Here is an 18,513-nt window from a genome sequence, read left to right as displayed (position 1 = left end):
GCTTGGACATGTGCTGGTGTGAGCAGGGGAACCTTGCGTGCCCTGCAGGATTATAATCCATGAAGGTGTAGTCTGTTACTAACGGTAATGTTTGAGACTGTGGTCCCAGTTCTCTTCAGGTCATTAACCAGCTACTCCCAAGTAGGTCTAAGTTGATTCCTGAACTTTCCCTGAATCTTCCTTACCCCACAAGGCAAGATCTTGCATGGTGCCCCAGACCGAGGAAGATTGACAGTCATCTTGTGTTTCTTCAATCTTCTAACAATTGTGTCAAAAGATATTGCCTTCTCACCAATCTGCTTGCTTAGTGTCCTGTAGCCCATCCAAACCTTGTGCAGGTGTAACAAGGCGGCATGGGGTGATAGCCATGACCGAGTCTATTTAAAGCAACAGTGCACGAACACCCCGGCCCCTTGTACATAAAATAGACAGGACAGATGCAACCCCATGCAATTTACCTTTTCTCCATAGTCACTGCAGCATGGGCAATAAAGGGCCAGGAACACAACCCAGGCACAGTTGTAATCCAACAGGGAAAATTATTTATTGTAGAAAAAGGAAGATGCTATAAACTGGATAAAACTTCCTGCACTTTCCCTAGCAACGTTTACCGCAGTATCAGCAGCAGCAGCAGCGGCAGTAGTGATAGTCCACAAGCCGGTATCTGGACGCTTATAGTCCTCAGCGGCACACTGACGCAGTCCTGGTGCCCGTTTCACTGCCCGGGGGTCCGGAGCGGCACCTTTCTCCCCTCCAGTGGATTCCTTGGCTCCCAACACTGCTGGGCAACTGCCTTGGGCAAGTTCGCCCGGGCACTGAACTAGACCAGGAACTTGCTGTTCCTTTTGGGCTGTTAACCCAACCCCCTGGGTTAATTTCTCCTGTACCTGCCTCTAACATGTGCATTGTAAACACAGCACAATGCAGTACAACAGTAATACATAGCATGTAATAACAGTGCAAAACACAGGGAACATCACAGCACGTCCATTACAAGACAGTACAAATCAAGAGGTTACATGTAGGAGAACCATGTGTGGTAAAGGAGAGAGAGGAGGCAACGAGGTCCTCCAGCACCTCCTTACACCCCTCCCGCCTAAAAACATGGTCGTCCTCGACTGTCAGGGTCTACATAAGAAAACACAACATAGCCCTTTAAAAAGCATACAGTCTTTGTTTGCTATCGCCAGTGGATCAAACATGGTCTCAGATAAATTACTACACTCTAGCTCATACAGTCCATAAAAATATAAGAGCACATCGCAATCCATAATACGAGCTTAGCCCCTTAAAGTGGCCCGATGGCCATTTAAAACCAGTGCACCTAATCCAGACTCAGTTCGATCCTCAGGTCTCCTGCGCACAGCTCCCCACTTTCTCTTTTTAGTGGACCACAAGCTTTTAGACGGTGGGAGCTGCATATAACATGGGGCCAGTCCAAGAGTAAAAAATGGGGCATAGTCCAGGGGCAACACAGTCCAGTTTTTAGGCAGCCACACATGATCCATCGCAGTCAAACCACATAGGGTTACAACCCCGTGGTCCAGCAGGGGAGGTGCAACAGGCGCAACTGAAAATGGGGAAGAGGGGAAAGACAAATTTTGGTCCATTGTGACCGCATCAGCCACCCCTGGCCCCATCCTGGGTGCTATGCAGGGACCATTGCCCTGTCAGGGATGCGGAACAGTTCCTTTTTGCTCCTTCAGTGCAGCTAGCACAACTCACACCCTTTAAATGGGCCACTTCAGTCTATGCACAGCTGCTGGTTGGTATAATGGGCCGCATGCGGACCCTGCACAACAATGTATGTGTGGGAAGATGATCTGCTGGAGGAGGAGTCTCCACTGTTCCTCTGGGTCCGCATCCCCTCCAGCTGCGGTCCCATAGCTCCCAGAGCTATCGGCTCTGCTGCAACATTTGCGACCGCCTAACTGAGTCCAGATGCCGCTCTCTCCTGCACAGCTGCAGGAATTGCTGCCGTGGCAACTGGCCATTCATCGCACTGGGCCTCCTGTGGTGGGCTTTCCTCCCAATCTGAGGCCATCCGCTTGGCCACCGCATATGGCCCTCGAGGCCCCTGTTCTTTAACGAAGGCAACATGGTCCCCCACTTGCAGAGGGATATGGCGTTCACATATAACTTTGCTCTGGTTTAGGTCTCCTGGATAAAGACATACCCTCTGGTCAGGTCGAGGTGCCGGATGACACCGTGGGACATCCAGCCATCCCTCGCCAGGGTACTGCAACTCTCTGACAATGCGGTGCTCTTGCTGCTTCTTCTCCCAGACTACACTTTGGATCGACTGGGTCTCTCCTGCAGTGGGTTTCCGGGGCTCCCCCATATATACGCTGCAGGTTCATGACAAGACTGGTGCGGGCCAGGAGGAAACAGATGCAATCAACATGGGACAATGGTGGAGTCGGGAAAAGGGGCAGGACCGGAGATGGTGACGGGGCCACAAGAGGTGAAGAAGCAGTGGGCGGGGCGGCAGGGCATTCAGACGACAACCCCCTACTGAACACCGCTGCGCCAGTGACTGCGGCCGCAATGATCCCCCTCAGAGCCGCTTCGAATGTCCTCCGCACTCCTTCCGGTTATGGCTCCTTCAGTTCTGCAGGCTCCTTGCTCTCCACCGGCTGCCAAAAAGGATGCCATTCCTTGAATTCCTCCGACCACCAGGCCTTGAAACTCAGGCCTGCCTCCACCTGGGCCATGGATCGCCTCCAGTCATTGTGACCGATGCCGCCACAGAATGACATGCTCCTACTTTCCATCTCAGTGAGTAATGCTATCTCCCCTCTGGACACACCATTCTGCTCTGCTGGGTTCCACCCATTCGTGGGCAGGGTCACACTTGGCTGTTCCACTCGTTTCCTTGGGTTCTGTTGCACGGGTGGCAACTTCTTCACCTGCATCCATTTAGGGTGGGTCTCCTTCACAGGGAGGCGCAACCTCCTGCCTTTTGGCACCAAATCTTCTCCATGATGCCCACGAAAGGTGGCAGCATCTCATCTTCGTGCCAACGACCACCAGCTCATCGGCAGTGGTCTGCGCCATCTTTAAATCATCAGAAACCACCATCTTTGTCTTTTTTAAAGCAGCCACCGATTCACAAGTCCGAAAAGTCCTCTCTTGCATTCTTGCAGTTGCGAAGTTGTGGGGGTCCATCCTGCCGACTATGCCAAATGTAACAAGGTGGTATGGGGCGGTAGCCATGACCGAGTCTATTTAAAGCAACAGTCCATGAACATTCCGGCCCCTTGTACATAAAATAGACAGGACAGATGCAACTCCAGGCAATTTACCTTTTCTCCATAGTCACTGCACCATGGGCAGTAAAGGTCCAGGAACAAAACTCAGGCACAATTGTAATTCAACAGGGGAAATGATTTATTGTAGAAAAAGGAATATGCAATTAACTGGATAAAACTTCCTACACTTTCCCTAGCAGCATTCATCACTGCAGCAGCGGCAGTAGTGATAGTGGTGATAGTTCTCAAGCCGGTATCTGGATGCTTATAGACCTCAGCAGAGCACTGACGCAGTCATGGTGCCAGTTTCACTGCCTGGGGGGGTCCGAAGCAGCACCTTTCTCCCCTCCAGAGGAGTCCTTGGCTCCCAACACTGCTGAGCACCTGCCCTGGGCAAGCCTGCCCGGGCACTGAACTACACGAGGAACTTCCTGTTCCTTTTGGGCTGTTAACTCAACCCCCTGGGTTAACTCCTCCTGTCCCTGCCTCTAACAGGCGCAATGCAGTGCAAAAGTCATACATAGCATATAATAACAGTACAAAACACAGGGAACATCACAGCACATACATTGCAAGACAATACACATGCAGTAAAGGATAGAGGGGAGACAACGAGGTCCTCCGCCACCTCCTTACACAGGTCTAAAATTTTGTCCTTGGTGTACTTCAACAGCTCTTTGCTCTTGACCATGGTGGAAAAGTGTGATTGATTTAGTGTGTGGATAAGTGGCTTTTATACAGGTAACGAGTTAAAACAAGTGCAATTAATACAAGTAATGAATACAGAGTAGGAGGGCTTCTCAAAGAAAAACTATCAGGTCTGTGAGAGCCAGAATTCTTGCTGTCTAGTTAATGGGTGATTAAATACTTATTTCATGCAACAAAATGAAATTTAGTTATTTCAAAATCATACATTCTGATTTTCTGTTTTTTTTATTTTTAGATTCTGTCTCTCACAGTTCAAGTATACCTAAGATAAAAATTACAGACCTCTCCATTCTTTGTAGGTGGGAAAACTTGCATAATTGGTAGTGGATCAAATCCTATTTTCCTCACTGTATAGAATACATGATTATATATATTACTATTGTCAACCAAAAAGCAAACTGTTTACTTACGTTCTAATTACAACTATTAAGCTGTATCCAAAGACACCAACTCCACTTAGAAAGTATGCCAATGGGAGTCGGTACTGCAGTGGTCCCATTGTTCTTTGATTATTGTAATACCCATAGAAGAGAAGGGAATATTTTAAAGCCCCCTGTAAAATATAAAGCTTATTTGAATATACATAATAAAGTCATGCACGGGATGATATGAACAATAGTGAGTTGCACATTTACTCCAGCAACATTGCAAATTCATAATGTGCTAGAGAAATATTGATTATGCTTAAGCAAAGTGCTGTTCTCAATGTCTAGCAGGTCAAATGCAGAAATAAAAAAGAAATGGTCATGTAAAATAAAGTTATTAACCTGCAGATATTTGGCTAATTTGCAGGTTAATAGCCTTCTAACATTGGGAGCCATGCTATTGGGATGAAATTAAATGTATTCACCCTAGGGATGTTTAGCTCCCATCATAGGGGTGGTACGAATTAAGTCACTGTTCAGTGTATAGAGAGCGACGGCCTTCAAAACAGGTTCCCTTTAATTAATTTCCGACGTTGGGCATAATAGTACACCCACGTCGGACACCCTCCCTTTGGTGTGGGCTCCAGCAGTGAGCCCACATCTTTCCCGGCACCTGTTAGCTGTTTTTAACAGCTGACATGTGCACGGAACAGCCGCGGGAGGAATTGTGATCTACCTGCTGCTATTAACCCATTAAATGCCGCTGTCAAACTCTTACAGAGGCATTTAACGCGCACTTCCGGCCATCTGGCTGGAAATCTGCCCATCGGAGACCCCCGTCACGTGATGGCGGGTCACTGATAGTTTGGCATGACAACCAGAGGTCTCCTGGAGACCTCTATGGCTGTCACTGCCAGTTTGCTGTGAGCGCCGCCCGGTGGTCGACACTCATTCCAAGTGAGTAATTCTGCTACATAAAGGCGATTTGATCATCGCCTGTATGTAACACAGCCAATCGGGTTATGGCAGATTCTAATCTCCCTTGAAGACTATTGAAGCATGCGAAAAGTAAAAAAGAATGTTTTTAAAAATATTAAAAAAAAAAAAAATAAAAGTTCATATCACCCCCCATTCAAAATAAAACAATAATAAAAAATCAAACATACACATATTTGGTATTGCTGCATTCAGAATCGCCCGATCTATCAATATAAAAAAAGTATTAACCTGATCGCTAAATAGCATAGCATGAAAAAAAAGTAAAAATGCCAGAATTACTTTTTTATGGTCGCCGTGACATTGCAGTAAAATGCAATAACAGACAAAAGATCGATTCTGCACCAAAATGGTTTCAGTAAAAGCGTCAGCTCAGCGCGCAAAAAATATGCCCTCACCCAACCCAAAATCACGAACAATGGAGATGCTACGGGTATCGGAAAATGGCGAATGTATTTTATCTTTTTTTTAACAAAGTTTGGAATTTTTTTTCACCACTTAGATAAAAAAGAGCCTAGACAGGTTTGGTGTCTATGAACTCATAATGACCTGGAGAATCATAATGATAGGTCAGTTTTAGCATTTAGTGAACTTTGTAAAACAGGAAAAGAAAAAAAAAACTGTGGGATTGCACCTTTTTTGCAATTTAACTACACTTGGAATTTTCTTTACCAATTTTGAGAACACAATATGGTAAATCCAATGGTGTTCTTCATAAGTACAACTTGTCCTGCAAAAAACAAGTCCTCACATGGCCTTATTGACGGAAAAATAAAAAAGTTATGGCTATGGGAAGAAGGGGAGCAAAAAACAAAAACGCAAAACCGAAAATACCTCCGGTCAAGAAGGGGTTAAATGTTTTTTTCTATTGAAAGCCAGTACCAAATATATTGGTATATGAAAGGTTTACATTTTTTTCCTTTACAAATGTCATCTTTGACTATAAATTCCACCTGCCAGAATATGTATCTCTTTAATTCAAGGAGTTGTCCAGGACTTTTATATTTGAATAGAGGGCAGATGTGCAGTATCTTGTGGTAACCAGTACACAGTTGGCAATGCTGTGCTGTGGAGCTTAGCATTTGCGGCCTGCCGGCGAGGAAAAAATGACCGGCAGGCCCCGCCTGCGTGTGACATTACACTGAGTACGGAGTGGCGTTGGGATCAAAAAGAGGGGCAAACCCCCTTTTTGATCCCAATGACGCTCCGTAATCAGTGTGACGTCACATGCTACGGGGCCTACCATTTTGGTATTTCTTCCCGTATGTGGTGGTATTGGTTTTGGTATAGGGGATTGTGTTGTGTATGGCAGGCATTTTTACTCTCTGATATTAATTAGGAAAAGATTCTTTATTTCCATTAGAGATTAAATACTTTGTATACAGCTGCATAGATGCACTTACAGGGGCTTCCTCTGGAAAAAATAATCACCTCTCCACAGGATAAGTGATATTGTATTGATTGGTGGGGGTCTGACTACTTGGACCCATTCAGCAAAATGTGGAACTTTTTATCCCCATTAGACTGGAGTGGCATGTCTGACTTGACCACTGATCCATTCATTCCCTCCGTGGCTGCACTTGTTTTTTTCTAGAAGCCCCAAAGAGAATGAAAGAAGCTGCGGTCAGACATCCCACCCTCCGCTCTAATTTAAAATGGGGATAAGTGTCCTATCAACGATAAAACTTCCCCATTCTTCCAATCGGTGCAGTTTCTAATGGTCGGACCTAAGTGATCATCTGTCTTGTGGAGCCCATGGCTTTGTGATAACTTGTTTCAACCAAAGAACCCCATTAATGTAAACTACAGTAATTATACATAACAGTTAAGGGGTGCACAGTAGATGTGCAGGAGCCGCCTGTGTTTTACAGCTGATGCTCCTCTATAATGGGGATAATGACTGACAGATATTTGCATATAGCTGTAGGGTGGGCCCCTAGAGTCCATTCCCCTGCTGGGCCCCAGGCACCCCAGTCCAACCCTGAATATCCGGTACTGCCGTCGGCACTTGGATTGGAGCGTGCTGCCGCATAACAATGCATGCAGCTGCATGCTCCGCTCCCGAGTGCAGGCGGCAGTGCCTGGTATTAACATGTGAGACTCGGCCATGATTCTCGCATGTGTGATCCTGGCATAAAGGGCATACATTGAGGTTGTCCCTAGCGGACTAATAGATGAGCACTGGTTTATACCATTCATAGAATTCGTTCTGCCTATTTACCCTTGAGCGCCGTATCATACTACATTACTGTTAAGTCTCTATTGACAGATTTGGCAATTTGGCTGACTCCTGATCCTAGCTGCTGAGGATTTCGGTGGTGGGTGAGCGCCACTGTGTTAATTGCATTGTTACATATTGAAAGGTTAACTTTGCAATATAAAAATGCCATAAAAATAAATCCCCTCCCAAAAAAATCCCGTATCTGCATGTAGATAGGAAAAGTAATAAGGGTTTAATTTTAATATAATTTGAAAGTATTAAATTGGCAACTTGATTAATCAAAGAACTGGCATACCTGCAAGTGCAAGGGTAGAAGCCAAAGCTGTCTTTAGGAGAATTAGCAATGAAGGTGGGCCCAACTTCACTTTGAGTTTCAATTAGTGACCAATATGGACATTAGTAGGTGAAGAAAATATGGAGATCAATATAAGTTTTTCATGCCCTCCTGCTGTATAAGGGCTTCATGGTGAAATAGGGTTCCATTCCAAGAGGTCCTATGGGGCCTCTTGGATACTTTTCTCTGAATCTGAAAATTCTAAATTAAATATTAATAATCTAGATTTAAAAAAATAAATAAATCAAAGTGCACTGACGTACAATCCTAAGGTAGAGATTTAGGGGCCTATTAAGCAACACAGAAAAGTGTCATAAAAGCTTTGAAAAGTCACAAATTGTGTGGTTTTTACCAAAACTTTGAATCAGCTCTGCTAAAATGGGTGGAGATCAGAAGTAGCCTTGACACTTCACCTACTGTGGAATGCATCAAAAATACTGGCGTTTTGTAGGGCAGAAATGCTACTCCAGTCATTGACGTAACATTTCTAGCATGGCACATGAAGCCACACACCACTTAGTAAGAATTCATTAACCAGCATGCGCTTCTTAATGAATTCGGCACCTTCTACTTAAGCAAGACAGTCTGGGTGAATCAGCCTCTTAGTAAGAGACAATGCATTTTAGTGATATCAGTGTTGATGGTAATTTTATAAAAGAGGAAATCCTAGGAACAACTTTTCGTATACAGTTTGTAAAATGGATAATGAAGAAACCAGGATTTGGAAATCCTCAAAGTGAAGTGGTTATACAAGTCTACGAATCAAATCTTTTCTTTACCCCAAACTCGCTCAGCACGCCATAATTCATTGAAGTTTCCTGTTCATCCCTTGGTATGGTCTTTCTTGGAATGCTTCCGGCAGGCAGCCCCATCAATAGCTATGGCAAAAATGAAAGCAATTAAATGAACGCAGCCAATGCATCACATATTTAAGCTGAGTCACATACCAAAAGTGTTACTGAGGTTTGTTCCCACCTTATAAAGTGATATTGCTACGTAGATCGCAATAGCCCTATAAATTATCATTTTTTCTTATTAAATTTGTATTTTTAGAGTTAAAGTGAAAGTGACACCTACTGCCCAATCCGTTGGCAGTATGTATTAATCATTGGCTGTAAAATCTCAGCCATATACAGTATGCTTTACACAGAAATGCTGCAGAGTTTTATAGAAAGCATAATTTTGATAGCCGCCAGGGATTGAGCCGTGAAGCAGAATAGTCGGACATGGCTGATTTTGTATGGCCAGTGCCTGAGACATGCTGACCACAGATTGGGCAATGTGGGTCGGGTTCCCTTTAAAGCAACACTCCAGCATTTTATTTTATTGCATCACTGGAGTGGTGCTTTAACCCCTTAGTGACGGAGCCAATTTGCAGCTTAATGACCTGGCCAATTTTTACAATTCTGACCACTGTCACTTTATGAGGCTATAACTCTGTAACGCTTTAACGGATTCTGAGTCTGTTTTTTCGTGACATATTTTACTTCATATTAGTGGTAAAATTTCTTCGATATGACTTGCGTTTATTAATGAACAAAATGGAAATAAGGCAAAAATTTTAAATCAGAGAGATATGTCACACAAAATACTTAATAAATGACATTTCCCACATGTCTACTTTACATCAACACAATTTTGGAAACAAATTTTTTTTTGTTAGGAAGTAGTTAGAATGGTTAAAAGTTGACCAGAAATTTCTCATTTTTACAGCAAAATTTACAAAACCATTTTTTAGGGACCATATCACATTTGAAGTCACTTTGAGGGGTCAATATGACAGAAAATACCCAAAAGTGACACCATTCTAAAAACTGCACCCCTCAAGGTGCACAAAACCACATTCAAGATGTTTATTAGCCCTTTACGTGCTTCACAGGAACTGAAGCAATGTGGAAGGAAAAAATTAACGTTTAACTTTTTTTACAAACATTTTACTTCAGAACCAATTTTTTTTATTTTCACAAGTGTAAAAAGAGAAAATGAACCACAAAATTTGTTGTGCAATTTCTCATGAATACGCCGATATCCCATATGTGGGGGAAAACCACTGTTTTGGTGCACAGCAGAGCTCAGAAGGGAAGGAGCACTGTTTGACTTTTTCAATACAGAATTGGCTGAAATTGAGATCAGACACCATGTCGCGTTTGGAGACCCCCTGATGTGCCTGAACAGTGGAAACCCCCAACAATTGACACCATTTTGGAAACTAGACCCTTTAAGGAAATTATCTACATGTGTGGTGAGCACTCTGAACCCCCAAGTGCTTCACAGAAGTTTATAACGCAGAGCTGTGAAAATAAAAAATCATTTTATTTTCCTCAAAATCTATTTTTTACTTTCACAAGGGCAACAGGAGAAATTGGACCACAAAAGTTGTTGTGCAATTTGACCTGAGTACGATGATACCAAATATGTGGGGGGAACCACTGAAAGGGAAGTAGCGCCATTTTGGAATGCAGATTTTGATGGAATGGTCTGCGGACATCATGTTGCATTTGCAGAGCCCCTGATGTGCCTAAACAGTAGAAACCTCCCATAAATGACCCCATTTTGGAAAATATACCCTCCAAAGAGCTTATCTAGATGTGTGGTGAGCACTTTGAACCACCAAATGGTTCACAGAAGTTTATAACACAGAGCCGTGAAAATAAAAAATCATTTTCTTTCCTCAAAAATGATTTTTTAGCCCGCTATTTTTTATTTTCACAAGGGTAACAGGAGAAATTGGACCACGAAAGTTGGTGTGCAATTTGTCCTCACTACGCTGATGCCCCATATGTTGGGGTTATCCACTGTTTGGGCACACGTCGGGGCTCGGAAGGGAGGGAGCACCGTTTGACTTTTTGAACCCAAAATTGGCTGGAATCAATGGTGGCGCCATGTCGCGTTTGGAGACCCCCTGATGTGCCTAAATAGTGGAAACCCCTCAATTCTAACTCCAACCCTTACCCCAACACACCCTTAACCCTAATCCCAACCCTAACCATAACTCTAACCACAACCCTAACCCCAACATACCCCTAACCCTAATCCCAACCCTAACCATAACCCTAACCACAACCCTAATTCCAACCCTAACCAAAACCCTAACCGTAGCCATAACCCTAAGCACAAACCTTACCCCAACACACCCTAACCTTAATCCCAACCTTAACCCTAATCCCAACCCAACCCTAATCCCTAACCCTAATCCTAACCCTAATCCCAACTCTAACTCTAAACCTAACCTTAATCCCAATCCTAAGTCCAACCCTAACCCTAATTCCAACCCTTACCCTAATTCTAACCCTAATCTTAACATGAACCCTAACCCTAATGGAAAAATGAAAATAAATATATTTTCTTTATTTTATTATTTTTTCCTACCTATGGGGGTGATAAAGGGGGGGTTTATTTACTATTTTTTTAATGAACTATTAGGAAAAATCTTCCTATTGTTGCCGGGTGCTGGCCAGCAGATCTCGGCCGGCGCAATGCGCATGCGCCCGACATTTTCTTCCTGGAAGAAGATGGTGGTGCCCATGGAGGGGAAGCACGTGGGCCGAGGACTACCGGGAAGTACCGGGGAGGATCGGGGACTCTATTTCTCTCTCCTCTAATGTGCGATCACATCAGAGGAGACAGAAATTAAATAGCACATCAGACTTTTTTTATTTGTGGTCGACGTTATACGGTTTATAACGGCAATCGCAAAAGCGGGGTCAGTAAAAAACTACCCAAATTATGTTCTCTGGCGTCTCGGCTGGCCTCGGCAGCCGAAACCCCGGAGAAAATTCGACTCTTGTGGGTGCTATACTCTTTTTCCACAGCACCATTAATTTACGGCGTTGTGGTTTAAGTACCCTTAACTACCGCTGTTAAAAGGCATTTCGGAAGTCAATAAGGGGTAAAATGTTGTTCCCCTACCCCCAGTCTCATACTCACCTGCTGCCCCTTTCATCCTCCCATCGGTCTCCAGAGAAAAAAGTGACCTGCTGGCAGCTCATGTGTTTCATGGAGCACATCGGAGGTCACTTTTCAATACATCTCTCAGAGTTGCATTGAGCTCTTGTAATGTAACTTCTGACTTCCAGCCAGTCAGAAGTAATGGGCACAAGATGGTGCAGGGGGACTGGAGCGATATCCGTAAAATGTGAAACCACCAGAAGGAGAATACAAGAACGGGAGGAGGGGGTTAACATTTTAGAACCACTCTAGCAGTACTGAGAAAAAAACTCCACTGGAGTGGTGCTTTGAACAAAATAATTTTTATATGACAATATTCCAATATACCTTCTGTATCAAATCCTCAGAGTTTTCAATATCATTTGTAATATTTAATGGCAATTAGAATTATAACTTACTGCCATTTAATAGAAATTTCCATTGTTTCCTTACATTGGCTAAAAAAAATCTGTACTGGTCACAAGACAAAAGAATTCAATATATTTGAAAATGGAGCTGTGATCCACATATTGTCAGGATGCCGGAAAAGTCCACAATTCTGCCAGAAAGCACAGGGACATTTGATGTGAGAGATATGCCACAAATTATTTGCATTTTGGTGCAGATTTGCACTCACCTGCATGGTAACTTTAGCCTGGGCCTCTGCCATTTTTGGAACAACCTGAACAACTGCAGCTGCTGCTGCTCTTTCATACGGGGGACTACACTTCTCTCATACCCCAAGATCAGACAATAGAGCAGGTGGAGGCGTTGGTCTGCTCCTATCATCAAAATGTACCTTTCAGGTTATCCCTCAACTACCTTCACTAGTCTACCCTACTTTTGAGGTCCATGCCGTCAGACTCTATACCAACTTCTCCATGCGAGTGGCGGTGGTGTATCGTTCTCCCGGCCCCTCCCATCAGTTCCTGGATCATTTTGCCACTTGGCTTCCACATTTTCTCTCCTGTGACATCCCTACCCTCATCATGGGAGATTTCATCATCCACATTGCTCTTCCCCTCTCCCCATCTGCTACTCAACTTTTATCTCTAACCTCCTTGTTTGGCCTTTCGCAGCTTACTAATTCCCCAACGCATGAAGACGGAAACTCCCTCGACTTGATCTCTCGGCTTTGTGCAGTGGATGATTTTGCAAACTCCCTTCTCCCGCTCTCTGACCACAATCTTCTTTCATTCTCTATCAAGAACTGACAGGCTGCTCAGGTCACCCTCACTGTCCATACTTATAGAAACATACAGGCCATTAACACCCAGAAACTTATGAAGAACTTGCAGTCTTCATTGGCCACTATCTCCTCCCTCTCATGTCCTGATTCTGCATTGAAGCATTACAATGAAACACTTCAAAGTGCCCTGGATGAATTTGCACCCCCTATAAATAGAACACCACAACACAGACGGTGACAACCCTGGCACATCCTGCAAACAGTTTCCTGCAGCGGTGCTCCAGGTGCGCCGAACGTCTGTGGAGAATATCCAATCTACACGAAGATTTCATCCATTATAAGTTTATGCTTAGAACATACAACACCTCTCCAAACAAACCTATTTCAACACCCTCATCACCTCACTGTCCAATAACCCGAAACATCTCTTTGACACTTTTCATTCTCTACTCAACCCAAGAGTACAGGCCCCAACCATGGAGCTCCGAGCTGACGATCTGGCCAATTACTTCAAAGAAAAAATTGACCAAATCCGACAGGAAATTATCTCCCAATCACCTCATACCATGCACTGTCCTCCCTCCCCCACTGCATCTAGCTCACTCTCTTATTTTGAACCAGTCACAGAAGAAGAAGTAAGCAGGCTCCTTGCATCTTCTCGCCCAACCACTTGCACCAGTGACCCATTTCTATCACATCTCCTCCAGTCCCTTTCCCCTGCTGTCACCCCTCACCTAACTAAAATATTTAACCTCTCTCTCTCTTCTGGTTTCTTTCCCTCCTCATTTAAGCATGCCATCATACATCCACTACTTAAAAACCCATCCCTCGACCAAAACTGTGCCGCTAACTATAGACCTGTCTCTAATCTTCCCTTCATCTCTAATCTCCTGGAACGCCTGGTCCACTCCCGTCTTATCCGCTATCTCTTTGATAACTCTCTTCTCGACCCTCTCCAATCCGGTTTCCGCTCTTTACACTCTACTGAAACTGCCCTCACTAAAGTCTCTAATGATCTACTAACAGCTAAATCAAATGGTCATTACTCCATGCTAATTCTCTTGGATCTCTCTGCAGCATTCGACACTGTGGATCATCAGCTCCTCCTCACTATGCTTCGTTCCATTGGCCTCAAGGACACCGTTCTCTCCTGGTTCTCCTCCTATCTCTCTGACCGCCCCTTTACTGTATCTTTTGCCGGTTCCTCCTCCTCTCACCTTCCCCTTACTGTTGGGGCTCCTCAAGGATCGGTTCTAGGCCCCTTCCTCTTCTCCTTGTACACTGCCCCTATTGGTCAAACAATCAGTAGATTTGGTTTCCAGTACCATCAATATCTCTATGCTAATGACACCCAATTATACGCTTCTTCTCCTGACATCACGCCAGTCTTTCTAGAAAACTCCGGCGATTGTCTAGACACTGTGTCTAACATTATGTCCTCACTATATCTGAAACTGAACCTGTCAAAGACTGAACTCCTTGTGTTTCCTCCCTCTACTAATGTACCTATACCCGACATTGCCATTTCTGTGTGTGGTTCCACAATTACTCCCCAGCAACATGCCCGCTGTCTTGGGGTCATACTTGACTCCGAGCTTTCCTTTGCCCCCCACATTCGATCACTGGCTCGCTCTTGTCATCTGCACCTCAAAAACATTTCTAGAATTAGACCTTTTCTTACTTTTGACTCTGCAAAAACTCTTACTGTTTCTCTTATTCATTCTCGTCTCAACTATTGTAACTCTCTTCTAATCGGTCTCCCTCTTACCAAACTCTCCCCTCTCCAATCTGTCTTGAATGATGCAGCCAGGATCATATTCCTCACGAATCGTTACACCGATGCCTCTACCTTGCGCCAGTCATTTCACTGGCTACCCATCCACTCCAGAATTCAGTATAAAATTATTACCCTCACCCACAAAGCACTCCATGGCTCAGTACCACCCTACATCTCCTCCCTTGTTTCAGTATACCACCCTACCCGTGCCCTCCATTCTGCTGATGACCTGAGGTTAGCATCCTCAATAATCAAACCTCCCACTCCCATCTCCAAGACTTTACACGTGCTGCGCCAATTCTTTGGAATGCACTTCCCAGGTCAATAGGATTAGTCCCCAATCCCCACAATTTTAAGCGTGCCCTGAAAACGCATTTATTCAGACTGGCCTATCGCCTCAACACATTAACCTAATCTATCCCCGTGTGGCACAGCCAAAAGTTTTACCATAACCAGGTTTCCCGCATCATGTTCCCACATGCTTTATGCTACCATTAGCCCTCTGTGTTTGTACTGTTACACACTTAACATTATGGCTGGTCCATACAATCAGGGCAACTGTTACCACCCACCTTTCATGTCTACCTCTTTCCTCATAGACTGTAAGCTTGCGAGCAGGGCCCTCATTCCTCTTGGTATTTGTTATAATCTATGTGATTATTGTTATGCTGTAATGTCTATTGTCTGTACAAATCCCCTCTGAAATGTAAAGTGCTGCGGAATATGTCGGCGCTATAGAAATAAAATTTATTATTATTATTAACTGCAATGTGACCACCACAGCCTATGTTTGGCTGCAGCTACCATATCACAGGTGCCTGAGTTTGGGCTCATAGTCATTTGCGTGAAAATGCACAAGTGCAGTGTTATGTTATTCAATGTTATTCAATGGGTTACATCTCATCTGCGATTTTTTCTCAGCTGAATTCGTACTGAGAAGAAAAATCATAGCATATCTCGGACGAGAGACGCCAATGCAAGTCAATGCATGTGAGCAAAAAAAAAAACGCACGACATACAGACCATGCGAGTGCTGTCCGATTTTCAGATTTTTACATGCCTATATCCTTTGAAAGGCCAGCAATTCAGCAGCCACGTACAGTAAAATCACAGAGGGACCCAACAGAATAGACTACAACCCCTGGCAAAAATTATGTAATCACCGATCTAATTTGAAGCAGGAGTTAGCTTTGGGAATGAAAATTTACAGGGTGATTCCATAATTTTTTCCTTCAGAATTGAGTGACTCCATAATTTTTCCCTTATGCTTGGTTTAAAAAAATAACAATTACTGACTACCACATTTTTTGTTCTTGATTTCTTTTAGTGTTTCTTAAAGCCAGATAGTTGCCATTTGAAATGACTTTCATTTTGTGCTATGTCTGTGATCTGCTTGTTGTCTACAAAATTAAACAATTGAGTGAGCATCCTCCAAGGCCGGTGATTACATAATTTTTGCCAGGGGTTGTACATGGAATACATATAGTATATACACATAGAATAAATAGCTATAAAGATGTCAGTCACATATATGATTAGTGCAGTGCGTGTGCAGCTTACTGTACATGTTTTTATTTAATTAATGATTTTTTTTTTTTTAAATGGTGTGGGCTATGTAGAAACACGGGGGTCGGCAGGCACCCAGGTTCACTTACCGATACCGCATGGAACAGGGATCGTCCTAATGCACGTCCATTCTCTCTTTACATGGGCATAACGCTACTCAGACAACACAGGGTGAGGGTAAAACAATGTAGCAATGCTTTATTGAACCACAAAACAGACAGATAATATGTAGACCAGTCCCAGCAAAATTCCCCATGATGGTGCACATTACAGAGTCTCACCCTTCCGCTGACATGCCGGGATAATGGCAGCTGTTACTTCAGAGCTCCCAGGGTCAACTACCCCACCTGTGACGCACACACACACACACACACACACACACAGAGATGAGGTAACAACAAACTTAGGAAGATGACAGTTAATCAAGGTACAAGGCCAGTGGACCTGTGGGTCACAACCTGGCCTCTCTGAACATCTCTATGGAGCCAAGCAACTGGTGGGTCCCAAACCTAGCTTTCTCCAAATGTATCCTTGATTCAGCAATGGTCAATGGAGCAGATCTGTATTCTTCCAACCGGGGCCAAAAACCTCTAGGTTATTTCCTGTAGAATGATAGATCCTTGTCCCTCATGATGGGGCCATGATGAATTGGCAGCAGTCCTGTAGGATCTTGGGTGTCTTGGCAGAATCTTATGATTTCATGTCAGATATTTCATGCACCCTTTTAAGCTAGTACAACCATGAATCTTCTTGGGAATGATGCAACAAGTATTTCACAACTTGATTTGGGGATCCTCTGCCATTATTCCTTGCAGGTCCTCTCCAATTCCAACAGGTTGGATGGTGAACTTTGGTGGACAGCTATTTTTCGGTCTCTCCAGAGATGCTCAATTGGGTTTAGCTCAGGGCTCTGGCTGGGCCAGTCAAGAATGGTCACAGAATTGTTCTAAAGCCACTACTTTGTTATTTTAGCTGTGTGCTTAGGGTCATTGTCTTGGAAGGTGAACCTTCGGCCAAGTCTGAGGTTCAGAGCACTCTGGAAGAGGTTTTCATCCAGGATATCTCTGGACTTGACAGCATTCATGTTTCAAACAATAAAACCAAAAAAGAGATCGGTGTCAGCCCAAAAATAGAATAAATAACATGCAAAATATTGGCCTGCGCTATAGAACTCCCCAATGAAAACTGGTTGATTACCAACAAGCCTGGATGGTGGGAGCCCCACTGGGGTGTATGATACCAGCAGTCCCCAGCAGGTAAGGGAGCGGAGCACAATAGGGTCAAATAACAAATACTATTTATAAATACTGCGAGGTCCTACCGGTAAGTAGAGAACATATTAACTAGTGAGATTAGAACAATAAGAGAGCCCACAGACTCTCATAATATAGGACAAGGGATCAGACCAAATGATATGATAATAATAATAATTGCAGTAAGAGTCAAATTGATGAAGCCACATACAAGATGGTCCACAGACTCATACAGCGGTTAAAACCTTAATAAAACCCACAGGCTCGCACAGCATTGATAACATAGAACGTTGTGCTCATGAGAGAAAAGTGCCCAATGGGTTAAAACATGAAAGGGTAGATGCTGGAAGGCATTCACCTGGATAGAAGCTGATTGATGGAAGCTCACGGTGGCTCAAACAGACAGATGATGTAGGTGATAACCGAGTCACACTAGGAACGATGATGTTGCACAAGTGTCCAAGTGTGATGAGCAGCCTGCCTGCTGGCTAAGTGCACGTGAGGTGAAGAGGACACGGGGAGGGGAGGAGGGGAAAGCAGAAGGTGCTGGGAAGAACCAGGGGAGCTCCGGGAGAAAGTGTCCCTGTGTGCTCACTTAGAACCAGCAAAATGGGGAATACCTAGGCGTGTGACGTCACCGCTTGGCAGTATGGGGCTGAAAAAGGGCCAGAAAGCACACCAACGCGTTTCAAAGGCTCAAACTGCCTTCTTCATCAGGGTCAGGGGTGTACCGTCAATAGTAGCAGACCACGCAGCTGCTATGGGGCCCAGAGAGGTGAGGGGGCCCTGATGGGTGAGGGGGCCCGCGACGGCCGCTGCGGTTTGGCAGCTGTGCTGTGCTGACACAGTACTATCTCCTTTAATTAAATGTAAGCGACGGCCGCTGGCGATCTATACCCCCTGGCTGGGCCCCTTGAAGCTCCCCT

At 44.3% G+C, this 18,513-nt stretch overlaps 1 protein-coding gene across 1 annotated transcript in view; it reads right to left on the bottom strand.

Moving 5' to 3' along the window:
• The window catches only part of LOC141048334 (transmembrane channel-like protein 2-B), a 198,415-nt gene that overhangs the window by 125,344 nt on the left and 54,558 nt on the right, over positions 1-18,513 (bottom strand). Inside the window, exons 9-10 of the mRNA XM_073543816.1 lie at positions 8,655-8,753; positions 4,370-4,512 (exon numbers count right to left, since the gene is read on the bottom strand). Coding sequence (XP_073399917.1) covers positions 4,370-4,512; positions 8,655-8,753 — 242 coding nt within the window. The remainder of the gene's footprint in view (positions 1-4,369; positions 4,513-8,654; positions 8,754-18,513) is intronic.

Source organism: Dendrobates tinctorius, unplaced genomic scaffold (genome assembly GCF_039654945.1).
Source record: "Dendrobates tinctorius isolate UK_male_01 unplaced genomic scaffold, ASM3965494v1 ptg000134l, whole genome shotgun sequence".
NCBI classification, from domain to species: domain Eukaryota; kingdom Metazoa; phylum Chordata; class Amphibia; order Anura; family Dendrobatidae; genus Dendrobates; species Dendrobates tinctorius.
The sequence above is the reverse complement of the archived record's forward strand: the minus strand, read 5'-3'. Positions and strand labels throughout refer to the sequence as shown.